Below are 14,590 nucleotides of genomic sequence, written 5' to 3'. Positions count from 1 at the left end.
GCTGTCCTCATTTTTTCCTATCAGACATGTATGGAAGTTGAATGAAAATAAATCCTCCCAGCCATAAAATGCAAGGCACCAGTCCTCTTCAATTAATGTTTGCCACACTCTTAGTACAAAGGGAAGTTACTTTTGTTTCTAAGGAACAACCCCTTTGCCTGCTCAAGAAACTCCTCTTCGATATATGTTAGGTTGTCTTATACACTCAGCACCACAAAATAAAATACAATTCAATTTTATTATTTTTAAATCCTTATCTCCAAAATGAATATATTTCTCAGTGATTTTCTATTTAAGGAATAATATTTGATTCTTCATTTTGCTAGAACTGAGGCGAGAAGGATCTTTGTCTCCTGTGAGTTCCCAGAAGGTTAACATGTTACTGCAGTCTCCAACTGTCAAATTTATTACAAATCCTGAGTTCTTCACTGTGCTACATTCAAACAATGTAAGTATCCTGTTGAATCCCTGCAATTGTTATATTTCCTGGTAATTTCAAAATTCAAAAGTTAGTGTGTAATTGTATACAATAATTTAAGAATTCTGTGTTATTTGGCATTGCTGTGCACATAACTGTCTTATGATTTCAGCATTAAGCCGTTAGATTATTGTATGGTTGCTTTCCTGTATGATCAAAATCACTGTGCAGTTCATTCTATATTCATGATTTCTTAATTCTTATATTCTGATTCACTGTGCTTTATAACTGCTCTTCTCTTATTCTGCTACATCATTCCTTTTGCATTATTTTGTGCTGTTACACTGCTGCATCTTCTGTCTTCTGCATCACTCTGCTGCTATTGTATGCAACTATTTGGATGAGTTTTCCTGTAAAATTATTATCCTTCATGAGAAAGGATTCCTTGATTTATTTTTCTAAAAGGGGAATACTCCAACACAATACAAAACAGTTGACAGCTTGACAAACAAGACTAACCCTGTACAATAAGTTAAAAGGAACTGGGTTCACTTTTTCATACTGACCCATTATACATATCGCAGTGTAATATTAATAAATTCAGATAAAGTCCAAGATAAGTTGGAGAACACTTAAGTTTTATCTGTTTATTTGCTTTACTACATGTATTCTCCCATTAGAGTTGTCAATCAGTTTTAAATTTTACTGCCAGTAGTGTTCAAATATTTAATTTCTGAAAAACAAATACCGTCAGCATATCTATGGTTGGAGGGTTCCCCAAATTAAAACAAAAGACTGTAGCACTTTTATTTTACAAAGAGAAATGTATATGATTTCTCTTGCTTGTGTTTAAAATGCTGTATGTCTGAAGGCAAAGCTTCAAAGTTATGCAGACTACATTAAAATCTTAGCAATGTGTGGAAGGTTGCCGTTACCAAGCTGCTATCTTGCACTGAACTACAGTTTAAGCTTACAGAAATATGAACCAATTCCAATTCCTATAGGAATGTATTACAGATGGCATGTTGGGTTTAGGTTGTGACTGGTCCAGTTATTTAATTCCTTCCTGCACTGCAGTGCTCAAATTATTGCCACCTTCTAATGTGGCTTGTAAATCCCTAGCTCCTTTTCACTTTCAGTCATATTCTTCACCAGTACCTCATCAGCCAACAGCATCAGATCTGTTAGTCACATACATCAAATAAAATAGAATAAAATCAGAACTATTTTGAGACAGTAAAACATCCTCCAGCTCAGATAACTTTCAGAAACTGCTCACGCTTTTCTTCATTTGATACTTACCTAATTCTCATTTCTTACCATACCATGAACAAAGTGTGATATGATCTACATTACAATGCAAACACAATAATAATACTGCCGTATAAATCACAGAGTGCCTCTGAACCATAATCACATGATATATAATCTCTGCAGTTTGAGTTTCACTGAGCTTCTTGAGAAGAGTGTATGCAGTACATCTCCAGATGTTGTTAAATTTGAACACATAATCTAGGCTGCATTTGAGTACAATACTGAGGGAATAATGCCCCATCAGATATTGTCCTGCAGCTCAGATGAGATAGGGGCTTAACCAAGGCACATGTGCCATTTTGGGTGAAAACAGCACTTTCTAAAATAGTCTACTTGAATCCTCTTGAATCCTGGTCCACACTTATCCTTAAAAGAGTCAAGAAACAACATTAGCTGCTCGTTATCTAATTGCCTTTTATGGGGCCTTGCTGTGTGTAAGCTGGTTGGTACACATTCCTATAATATGATAATGGCTACTAAAGTATTTAACTGGTTTTGAAACAATGTGGGAAAGAATGATGACATGAAGGGCATTATGTTAATTCATATTATTTCTAACTTTCTTAAACTGTCTTACATTCCATGCCAAATTACAGCAAACCTTATATTATTCGCTTCTTAATACACTCCAAAGCATTGGTCATCTTCTAGACAACGAATGTGATTTACTAGTGAACACAGCAATAATTTACTTTTGCTTTCAGACAGTGGCATAAACAGACCTGTTCAAACAATTTCTTTCATTCACAGAGTGCCTATCGAATATTTACCAATAGTAGTTGCTTGAAGCATATGATTCTGAAGATCCGTAGAGATGCCTGGAATTTTGAGCGGTATCAACATAACAGGGATTTGGTGACTTTCCTGAATATGTTTGCTGATACACAGCTAGAACTACCTAGAGGTTGGGAAATAAAGACAGATCAACAGGGCAAGGTAAGAAAGGCCAGGCTCTAGACAATGGAATATTTCTGCAGGATAATGTTATTGAATGAATACCTGTATAATTCTTGAATTATTTATTGTACTTGTGCTAACCAGTCGAGCAAGATAAAGCATGTGTTTAATCTGCATCCCTCAACCTTTCGAAAAGTTCAGTTTCCACAATATTCGGCATGCAACATACTTACAATTTCGAATCAGTATAATGTGATACTCCTTGCCCAGTTCAATTCAGCCTACAGTGCTTCTTTGCTGCATTTCTGAGTGCAGATAACATGTAAATTTTAGTTTAATTCCATACAAAAATAAAAAATTGCAGATGCAGGAATTATGAAATAAAGTCAGAAAATGCTAGAAGTACTTGGTAGGTCAGAGTAAAAGCAGGTATTTGGAGCTAGGTTTCAGATTAAGCACTATTGCAGTTAATTTCAGAACAGACTCATTAGGCAAAAACAGTCAACACTTCTTCCTATATGCCTAGGAGTTTAAATAATCTATACAATATCTTTATGTTCTGTGTACATACTAATGTGCATATATAAGTTTGTGAGCACGTATTTATTAAGCCAAACTACACGAAGTAGACCAAAACTGAAGGTCGTTGGGAAGCACATGACAGCAAAAGCGACAAAAGGGTCGACTGAAAGGGTTGAGAAAGGCTTGTGTGGAGCCTAATGACTGGCAATGACTAGTTGGGATGAATGGCCTGTTTCCATGCTCTCACTTTTCTGTTACATGTAATTTTATGTACTTACTCTGTGCAATGCTCATTTTATTCCTTTTTATTTTAACAGGGGTTTTAATCCATTTTGTACAAATAAATCATCTGATCTATTATAATGACTGAAAAACAAATTTAATAATGCTTCAACTTATATATCATAAATATCAGTGCTCACCATTTCCAAATTCAACTACTCTGTCTCACTTGTCCTGCACTTGCATAAATCATTACATAAGAAAATGTAGTTTAATATATTGAGTTGGTTAAATAAGTAAACACTAAAGCATCTTACATATCTGAATTAATAAGTGAGGAATGCTGTTCTCCTAATGGAAATATTCTCCATTGCAGTCATTTTTTGTTGATCACAACAGTCGAGCAACAACATTTATTGATCCTAGACTTCCACTTCAAAATGGGCGTCTGCCAAATCATTTAACACATAGACAACATCTGCAGCGCCTACGCAGTTACAGCGCAGGAGAGGTACGTATGTATTAGACTTGTATGTGTTAAACAGGCCATTCATCGGAGCTGAGTGGTGCAGCGGGAGCGTGCTGGGTTCATAACCCAAAGGTCGATGAATCGAAACTATCCTCAGCTTTCTTTTGTAATTGTACTCTGTTCTGTATCTTGCCTTTGCATCTATTTCCTGAATGTCATGTATCATACCGATGCACTCACGAAACTCACACGGTTCAAGTTGCATGTTTTTGTGGGCGGCATGGTGGTTAGCACTGCTGCCCCATTTCCCGACTCAGGCGACTGACTGTGTGGAGTTTGCACATTCTCCCCGTGTCTGCATGGGTTTCCTCCGGGTGCTCCGGTTTCCTCCCACAGTCACAAAGATGTGCAGGTCAGGTGAATTGGCCATGCTAAATTGCCCATAGTGTTAGGTAAAGGGGTAAATGTAGGGGAATGGGTGGGTTGCGCTTCGGCGGGTCGGTGTGGACTTGTTGGGCCGAAGGGCCTGTTTCCACACTGTAAGTAATCTAATCTTGTGTTCTGAATGATCAAAAGGTATTATAGTATAAAATGTCCTGTGATATTAAACTGTTTACTATTCCCAAGGTCAGATCATTACCACTGAGGATACCACATGTGGACTAGACCACTAAGTAACTTTTCGCAAAAGATAGGTAACAATGGCACAGGAAAAATCTCCACAGAGGTCAACTTCATAAGTGTCAAGCCAGTAGAGAACAGAGCAATACTGGCTGGATGATCTCAGCAATGAGGTGATAATGCTATATTGTATCAAACTCTAAACACATTTATAGTTTTGAATGTCCCATTAATGAGATGGGTCTTGGCAGCTGATTAATAGCCTTCAAGAGTTTGATACTGTTTCTTTTAGGGAGGCCCATTGGGTCTTAGGCCAGGGCCTTTCTTTGATATTAAGTCCCTGCCCATAAGAGGCTTCTGGTTAATCAGAGGCCACCAATTCCTGCAGCACCCCAGAGGAGCCCATGGCTGCTGCCAGGAGAATAATGCCAGAATCCAAGAACCTAGGAACAGCATAAATAATTTGTGCAGAGTGTGCGTGGGAAGGGTTTCCAAAGGTGGGGCCACTGGGAGAAAGGAGTTGAAGGTTCAGAAATAATGGGAGGTGGTGTTGGCTCTCAGCAGAAATGCAACATGCCCCAACCTAATGACCATGCCTTCGATGAGTACTGCTTGCGTTAAATCAATGGCCTCCTCTTCGCATCAAATGACAATTGGCATCCACTCTATTTACTTCCAGGAAGGCTACAAATCAGCTGACACATTTGCCATTGGGTTAATCAGAGCAGTAATGGGTTGAGACTCTTAGAGGACCCTTGTTTGGCCACGTCAATCATCAAGGAAATTAGACACTGCAGGTAGGACAGTGACTCTGCAGTGAAGGAGTTTAGGAGAGCTACTGATGTACTTGCAATGCACAAATCTCCAGGTACTGATGTTATAGCCCATGAACTCATCAAACATGGGAAACCAACACTCCCATCAACTCTCTGTCTCTGCTGGATGAAGGGAGCACCAGGACCTGTGTGATTTAAGGACTGTGACCTTTATCCAGGGTGAATGAACTGAATGCAATAACTACTCAAGTCATTGCCCTGCTGAGCATCATGGCAAAAGCATTTGGCTTTGTCAGAGTGTTTGGCCTAATGCATCTATCCCAAATCGCAGTATAGCTTCAGCACTGAAAGACCTACAATTGATGAGCTTCTCAGTCCAGCAACTGAAATGCCATAAACATAATACTATAAACTGGACCTTACCAGAAATTGACTATTCAGTTTGATTGAGTTTCATCAGGAGTTTCTCTCCATGAGGTCGAATGAATTTTCTCATTCCATCATTCAAAAGTCACCCCATTAACTAGATATGCAGACCATTAGATACATTTCCTCTTACAGCCTCCAAGTCTCTTCTTTTGGATTGTAACCCAGCATCTTATCACTGTTCAATATGGGGCCATCACATATAGGGAACTGGATTAGGATCACCACCCAGGACACAGACTTCACGCAGCACCGAACATCATTCTGTGACAGTGAGTTGGGACATCCTCAGTCCACACCACGGATTCAAAGCAAATGACGTAGAGTAAAATAAATCCTGGATCTCTTGTACTTCCTGGGCATCCTGAGGAGATCTTAAGCTACAATCTCTTTATGTGGAAATTGATGTTGATTCTGGGCTCATGGCTCATCTGTTCCTCTTCACCTTCTCTGCAACTTTGGTGAAGTGCAGAAACTATGATGATGACACCAGTGACTGCATCAATCGGTAATACTGGCAATGATCCTGGAAGGGGAACATAAGGAATACAACAGGTATTTATTGAATAATCTACGCAGTCAGCATTCACATCACACACAGTTGATAGCTTTGGATACATTGAGTGAGACATGGAGCATTGACATTGGATCTTTTTCCAATGAGTGCAGCACTAGAGCTAAGGCAAATAAACAGTAGGAGCTCGCAAATCCTGCAGGTGTATTGAACTCTTCTCCATGAAGATATCTATCTTTAACCTGCAAGGATCAATGGCAAGATCAAGATTGATTGTAACCAGCATTTGCATGCTACACAGATATACAGTGCAGGTATTTCACATGCATTATGACATGATTGCAAATGACTTCAACCTGAATTCTGCAAATGCATGGTTGATGCAATTCCCCCTTGAAGGGTATTCGAGTCACTCAGAGGTTGAGCCTGGATGTTAACCCTGAATCTACCCATTCCGGGTGCAGTCACAGCCATTTACCATTCATGACGAGAGATCACAAAAGGAAACACAGGTCAGGCTTGGCACAATGAATCCTAGTGAAGTCCACTGCCACCTAAACTCTGTGTCCCCTGCTACCTGCACACTCCTTGGATAGCTCAACAGGACTGAACCCCCACATATTTCCACCAAGCACCTCTAAGCATGACTGCAATTCTGTTCCTCCCCTACTGAGGCCTGTTACGATTGGTTAGTCCTGCCCACCATTGTGATGCACACTATCCCACTGAGGACACGGTGGTGAGGTGGTAGTGGATTTCACCAGGATTCGTTGCACCAAACATGACCTGTGTTTCCCTCACCTATAAATCTCCCATGTCCATTTCGAATTTCACCATTCATGGTCGTTGTCCCTTATGCATCCCAAATCGCTGCATCCTAGAACTAGCATTGAATCTCCCCAGCCCACACTTCCCAAACACAACAATGTTGGTTGACGCTTTCTTGATGCTGATTGAGCTGCCCCCCAGAACTGACAGTGGCTAATTCCCCTAACTGACTTGGAGAGCTGCAACTGATGACTGTCGAAGAGTGTCGTGCAGGAAAATCACAACCGGTCAGGCAGCATCCGAGGAGCAGGGGAATCGATGTTTCAGGCATAACCCCTTTATCAGGAATCAATCTCCTCCTTCTCCTCCTCCTTGGATGCTGTTTGACTGGTTGTACTTTTCTAGCACCACACTCTTTGACTCTGATCTCCAACAACTGCAGTGCTCACTTTTTCCCTGCAACTGATGGCTGCTTGGAAACCTGTCTGCTGTGCATGCAGCTCCCCAACCAATGACGCTGGAATCCCCTGACTGTTTACACTGGATCTGACAGACTGACCATGGCCTTCTGCCAGATAACATTCTATATTGATGAGGCAAGATTAGATAACAATGAGGGTGACAAAGCATTCTAATCCATGTTAATTGGCCTCTCACTGTGAATTAGACAGCAAGTCATTTTGACATCCCAGACTTGGTTGGAAAATACAACATTTTTGGTTTCAAAGTCATTCAACACTTCAACCAATTTCCCTAAATTTTTCACCTTAGCTCATGTTGATCAAGGCCTGGGAAGATTCCATTTGATATATTACCTTCATTGATTTTACCAAAGCATTCAACCTTTTGACTTGGGACAATCTATGTAAACTCCTGCAGAAAATTGTCTGCCCACAGAAACTGCTCAATGTGGTCAGCTACCAAGACAAAGTGATGGGTAAGGTCAGCTAAGATGAGACAGCCCTTTGAGATCAGCAGTTGTGTCCAACAGGGTTTTGTTCTTGGCACTCACACTCTTTTACATGGTCTTCTCCTTGTTCCTGTTTTATTCATTGGTCAGCCACATAGGTCATCAACGTACATAGCAAAACTGATGGGAACATAGAACATAGAAAAATACAGCACAGTACAGGCCCTTTGGCCCTCGATGTTGCGCCGATCCAAGCCCACCTAACCTACACTAGCCCACTATCCTCCATATGCTTATCCAATGCCTGTTTAAATGCCCATAAAGAGGGAGAGTCCACCACTGCTACTGGCAGGGCATTCCATGAACTCACGACTCGCTGAGTAAAGAATCTACCCCAAACATCTGTTCTATACCTACCACCCCTTAATTTAAAGCTATGCCCCCTCGTAATAGCTGACTCCATACGTGGAAAAAGGTTCTCATGGTTAACTCTATCTAAACCCCTAATCATCTTGTACACCTCTATCAAGTCACCCCTAAACCTTCTTTTCTCCAATGAAAACAGCCCTAAGTACCTCAGCCTTTCCTCATATGATCTTCCTACCATACCAGGCAACATCCTGGTAAACCTCCTCTGCACCCATTCCAGTGCCTCCACATCCTTCCAATAGTATGGCAACCAAAACTGCACACAATACCAAATGTGGCCGCACCAGAGTCTTATACAACTGCAATATGACCTCAGGACTCCGGAACTCAATTCCTCTACCAATAAAAGCGAGTACGCCACATGCCTTCTTCACAGCACTATTTACCTGGGTGGCAACTTTCAGAGATCTGTGTACATGGACACCAAGATCCCTCTGCTCATCCACACTACCAAGTATCCGACCATTAGCCCAGTACCCCATCTTCTTGTTACTCTTACCAAAGTGAATCACCTCACACTTACCCACATTGAACTCCATTTGCCACCTTTCTGCCCAGCTCTGCAGCTTATCTATATCCCGCTGTAGCCTGCCACATCCTTCCTCACTGTCAACAACTCCACCGACTTTCGTATCATCCACAAACTTGCTCACCCAACCTTCTAGCCCCTCCTCCAGGTCATTTATAAAAATGACAAACAGCAATGGTCTCAAAACAGATCCTTGCGGAACACCACTAGTAACTGCACTCCAAGATGAACCTTTACCATCAACTACTACCCTCGGACTTCTTCCAGTCAGCCAATTCCTAATCCAAACCTCCAACTCACCCTCAATGCCATACCTCCCTATTTTTTGCAGTAGCTTACCATGGGGAACCTTATCAAATGCCTTACTAAAATCCATATACACCACATCTACCGCTTTACCCTCATCCACCTCCTTAGTCACCTTTTCAAAGAATTCAATAAGGTTTGTGAGGCACGATCTGCCCTTCACAAAACCATGCTGACTATCCTTGATCACATTATTCCTATCCAGATGTTCATAAATTCTATCCCTTACAATTCTCTCTAAGACTTTGCCCACAACAGAAGTGAGGCTCACCGGCCTATAGTTACTAGGATTATCCCTACTCCCCTTCTTGAATAAGGGAACTACATTTGCTATCCTCCAGTCTTCTGGCACTATTCCTGTAGACAATGAGAATATAAAAATCAAGGCCAATGGCTCTGCAATCTCCTCCCTTGCTTCCCAGAGAATCCTAGGATAAATGCCATCTGGCCCAGGGGACTTATCTATTTTCACCCTTTCCAGAATTTCCAACACCTCTTCCCTACATACCTCAAAGCCGTCCATTCTAATTAATTGTGACTCAGTATTCACATCGGCAACAATGTCCTGTTCCTGAGTGAATACTGATGAAAAGTATTCATTCTGTGTCTCCCCAATCTCTTCAGCCTCCACATGCAACTTCCCACTACTATCCTTGACTGGACCTATTCCTACCCTAGTCATTCTTTTATTCCTGACATACCTATAGAAAGCCTTTGGGTTTTCCCTAATCCTACCAACTAAGGACTTTTCATGTCCCCTCCTTGCTGCTTTTAGCTCTCTCTTCAAATCCTTCCTGGCTACCTTATAACTCTCAATCGCCCCAATTGAACCTTCACACCTCATCTTTACATAAGCCGCCCTCTTCCCTTTAACAAGGGATTCCAATTCCTTATTAAACCACGGCTCCCTCACACGACCCTTTCCTCCCTGCCTGACAGGTACATACTTATCAAGGACACTCAATAGTTGCTCCTTGAACAAGCTCCACATATCGATTGCGCCCTTCCCTTGAAGCCTACTTTTCCAAGCCACGCATCCTAAGTCATGCCTCACCGCATTATAATTTCCCTGCCCCCAGCTATAACTCTTGCCCTGCAGTGCACACTTATCCCTCTCCATCACTAGAGTAAAAGTCACCGAATTGTGGTCACTGTCCCCAAAGTGCTCTCCTACCTCCAATTCTAACATCTGGCCTGGTTCGTTACCCAGAACCAAATCCAGTATGGCCTCACCTCTTGTTGGCCTGTCTACATATTGTGTCAGGAAACCCTCCTGCACACATTGGACAAACACCGACCCATCTAACGAACTCGAGCTATAGCTTTCCCAATCAATATCAGGAAAGTTAAAGTCCCCCATAACAACCACCCTATTACTTTCACTCTTCTCCTGAATCATCCTCGCAATCCTTTCTTCTACGTCTCTCGGACTATTAGGAGGCCTATTAGGAAGTTTTCCAGATTTGCTGACCTGAGATCCGGTACAAAGGATCATAAAGTCCTTATCAGAGAATTATTCAATACTGATGATGCGACACTAGTATTTCATTTTGGCTCTGTAAATCTGCTGCTTTCAATAGGACTCAGACAAAATTCTGCCTTATAACAAAAATGCACAATGTGCCAGTCGGGAGGCCCAGCAAAATTGATTCAATACAAATCAGGGTGAAAACTCTGATCATTGCAATTGTTAGGGTCAAAAATCTCAGTCCCAGGACATACTGCAGGTGTTCCTCAAAATATGTCCTAAGCCCCACTGTCTTCATTTGCTTCATCAATGACCTCCCTTCATTCATGAGATCAGAAGTGGAAATGTTCATTGATATTGCACACTGTTAAGAATCCTCAACAAAAAAATAAACATCAAAAGGAATTAGTGAAAAATCCTGGACTAGTTGGAGTCATATTTAGCACAGAGGAACTCAATAGTCTCACCCTCAAGACAATGCAAGAGACTCCTGGTTCCGAAGCCTATGTTTCATCCATCTCCATGGCCTATAATGAAAGATTTGCCTTCTCATGAGAGACCAAATAATTTGGCTTATACTCTATGGAGTTTAGAAGAATGTGAGATGACCTCATTGAAACTTACAAGATTAAGTAGAGTCTTGTTAGGATAGATACTGAGAGCTTATTTCTGCTGGTCAGAGGATCTAGAACATGGTGCATGGTCTCAGGATAAGAGCCTGATCATTTAGTTCTGAAATGAGGAGAAATTTCTTCAGCCAAAATTTAAAACTTTAGGTTTCTCCATATCAAATGATTGTGGATGCTCAATTGTGGAATATATTTAAAGGCCAATTCGGCAGATGTTTGGTCCAAGGTTTGAAAATATTGGGAGTAGGTGAGAATGTAGAGTTAAGGCTGAGAAGCAACCATGATCTTTGTTGAATGATGGAGCAGGCTGTAGGGCTGTATGGTTTTCTTCTTGTTCTATTTCTTGTGTTCTTATGTTTTATCAAAATTAAGAATGTGCTGTTATATCCTTTTTCCTCCTGACTCCAGTAAAAGGGTACTGTATATTTCCTGGATCAGTGAAATGCTCGGGCAATGTATCCATTTACTTTGGGCCACACTCAAATGAAACACTAATTAGTTCCAAACTCACAATCAGTACAGTTCATGATGGGTATTTGCTTAATAAGAATGTACTAAACCAAATAAATCTCATAACTTGTATTTTACATTTTGCACATAGAACTTATTGAAAACTTAGCTGTACTTAGTTGGATTTCTATTTAATAATTAAAAGAAGTAACAGATAGTGACTGAGTTGGTGCTATGCATTTGTACATAACTTTTTTAGTGTTTTTTTAAATAGTAAAATTAAATACAAAATGAAAATATCATACGTTTTGGGACATTTTACAACATGAATAGTTTTTTCTGTTATTGTCAATGTTTTGCTTTGTTTGTTACTAAATGATGATGAATGAATCTTAAAGTACAAAATGCTTGTGAAGTACATTTTATCTGTACTGTATGATGTCCTTTATGAAAATTATTGTGGCTAAAGATAGTGATGTACTGCAACCAATTCTTTTGGACAGTGCTTTACCCAATCATAGTTGAGTTATGAAGATCTAAAAGTGTTGGTGAAGTCCTCAGTTAAACTCTCTGATGCATTTCTGCTGTAGGCATCTGATGTATCGCGTGTGCGAGGATCCTCGCTACTTGCCAGACCCACCAACACTCTGGTGGCAGCTATTCGCAGTCAGCACCATCAAGATGTTGTGCCAGTGGGTAAGGGGATGAGTACTTACAACTTAAAAGCAAATGATTGCAGGTACTGGAAATCTGAATTAAAAAGAGAAAGTACTGGAGAAACTCAGCAGGCCTGGCAGCACCTGGGGAGAGAGAAGCAGAGTTAGCTTTTAAGACCAGCATGACATTTCTTCAGAATGGGTCATAAGAAGAAGTCATATCAGACTCAAAACATTAACTCTGTATTTCTGTCTAATTGTGTTTACATGTTTCTCCCCCCCCCTCCCCGCCCAATCTACTGTTAATGACTTTATAAGAAATACAGTTGTACTCCCTAAAGCATGTCATAGAAGATTATTCCAACTTTAAAAAGAGCTTTTTCCCAGTATATCAGCAGCCAAGTGCAACCACAGATCTTAACCTCATTTTCTGAGTTCCACAGTGTCACTTGCAGTGTCTGTTTTGTTCTATTGTGAAAAAAGAGAAAGTAATGATATAGTATTTAAAAACTTGGATAGAACCAGTATTGAAAAATAAACTAGGCTGGGATGGAGCAGATATGTCTGGCTGGCCCTTCCACTACAATATTAGTTATGTTGGCCCCTGTATTTCCTTCTATTTTTTGGTACATGAAAACATTTTAAACATAACCGTCAATTGAACAAAATTGATGCCAAGGCAAAACCAGTAGTCTTGTGCTATACAGTACTGACTAAGCACAGGCAGTTTAAATACACAGCCTGCACAGGTTAGTTAATGTCAATCAGTGCAGCAGCAGGACCACCACTAGGGGCATACAATTGACAAGGTGAAGAATCGTAACAGTATTTCTGCTCCTTATGGATCTCGAATGGATGCTATAAACTGCAGGTGAGAGCATAAGCAGGCCAGGCTGGTATACTTCTACCCCACTGAGAAATTGACTGTCAATGCTTAGTGTTAAGGCACACAAATGAGGAATGACAGTCCAGTGGAGCTCTGGGAGGGCTATCACTCCATAAGGAATTGGGCGCTATCAAGTGGCAGGAATTTCTTCCAAGATTGTTTTTAAAGGAACAAAAGTATAAGTAGACATAAAAATAAATAGATGTCGAGAAAAGATTAAGATTATTCATTTGTCATTTCCTTTTCCTCAATTACAGCATACAATGACAAGATTGTAGCTTTTCTCCGTCAGTCAAACATATTTGAAATGCTGCAAGAGCGACAGCCCAGCCTGGGCAGGAATCACACTCTCAGGTAAATACACATCTCATCAGCTAAGTTCCCTTCTGTATTTTTATTTCACTCCGTAGGCCTGACAGAACAAATTAATGCTAATCTCCCGCCATCTTGTAAATGACAGAATGTGCACCATCTAATTGCTGTTCGTTGAACTTGATTCAAGAGAGAGAGAAGCTAATGGTATTTTGATACTATTCTCAATTATATTTTCCAAAGTATCAACATTGTAGTAGCTGCAAAACACAATGGTCTCAGATTTTATCTGCATGGCTGTTTGGTTCAGTTTAGGGAGTTTTAAAACACTTGAAACACATAACACTGAACTACAAATATTTCAGAAACGAATTACCAGCAGAAAAAATGAAGACAGACCAAATACTTTGAATTGAAGGAATGCTTTTAAAAAGAGGGCATCATCTATGCTGGAAAAGGATAATTTATCTACTATTTAAAGAGCAGAAAGAAACCTCTGTTTCCAGTTTTTTCTGCAAATGTTGCTGTTTTAATGCACTGCTTGATAATATCCAACAACACCGTTGCACTGATTATCTCCAGACTCTTAGCAAACTCTGCCTGAATCCACATCCACATGTTGTATTCATTTTATACAGCAGTCTCGAGAGAGAGATTATATCTGTTCCTGCCATCACAGAGTCACGTTCCTGCCATTGTTTTTAGTTTGAAATTTATAAAAGGCCCAGAAGACTGCTGCTCTGAATTAATTTGAAGCTACATTTTGTAGCTACTTTTCACTGAACAAAATTTATTGACCAAAGAATACACACAGCTCATTTCTGCACCCCGACACAGGGTTGCCAAACTTGATTAAAGGAATTCCTGGATGCTTCATCATGTGACTTGTCCCATGTTTTAGCCATTCATCAGCCAGCACAGCTATCCAGTTGGCTGCAGAGTGACACCAATAGCGCAGGTTCAATTCCTGCACTGGCTGATGTTACCATGAGTGCTCCAGCTTCTTAATTTCTCCCCTCACCTGAGGCATAGTGACCCTCAGGTTAAATCACCACCAATTCTCTCTCT

General features: G+C 40.5%; 1 protein-coding gene across 8 annotated transcripts in view; it reads left to right on the top strand.

The window, feature by feature from the left end:
* Positions 1–14,590, top strand: part of LOC140480604 (E3 ubiquitin-protein ligase HECW1-like) — a 467,461-nt gene that overhangs the window by 317,077 nt on the left and 135,794 nt on the right. For all 8 annotated transcript variants that reach the window (XM_072575690.1, XM_072575692.1, XM_072575685.1 and 5 more), the window contains 5 exons: positions 327–448; positions 2,483–2,668; positions 3,750–3,884; positions 12,259–12,364; positions 13,468–13,564. In XM_072575690.1, the coding sequence (XP_072431791.1) occupies positions 327–448; positions 2,483–2,668; positions 3,750–3,884; positions 12,259–12,364; positions 13,468–13,564 (646 nt within the window). The remainder of the gene's footprint in view (positions 1–326; positions 449–2,482; positions 2,669–3,749; positions 3,885–12,258; positions 12,365–13,467; positions 13,565–14,590) is intronic.

The sequence above is a fragment of the Chiloscyllium punctatum genome, chromosome 8 (genome assembly GCF_047496795.1).
Source record: "Chiloscyllium punctatum isolate Juve2018m chromosome 8, sChiPun1.3, whole genome shotgun sequence".
NCBI lineage: Eukaryota > Metazoa > Chordata > Chondrichthyes > Orectolobiformes > Hemiscylliidae > Chiloscyllium > Chiloscyllium punctatum.
The sequence above is the reverse complement of the archived record's forward strand: the minus strand, read 5'-3'. Positions and strand labels throughout refer to the sequence as shown.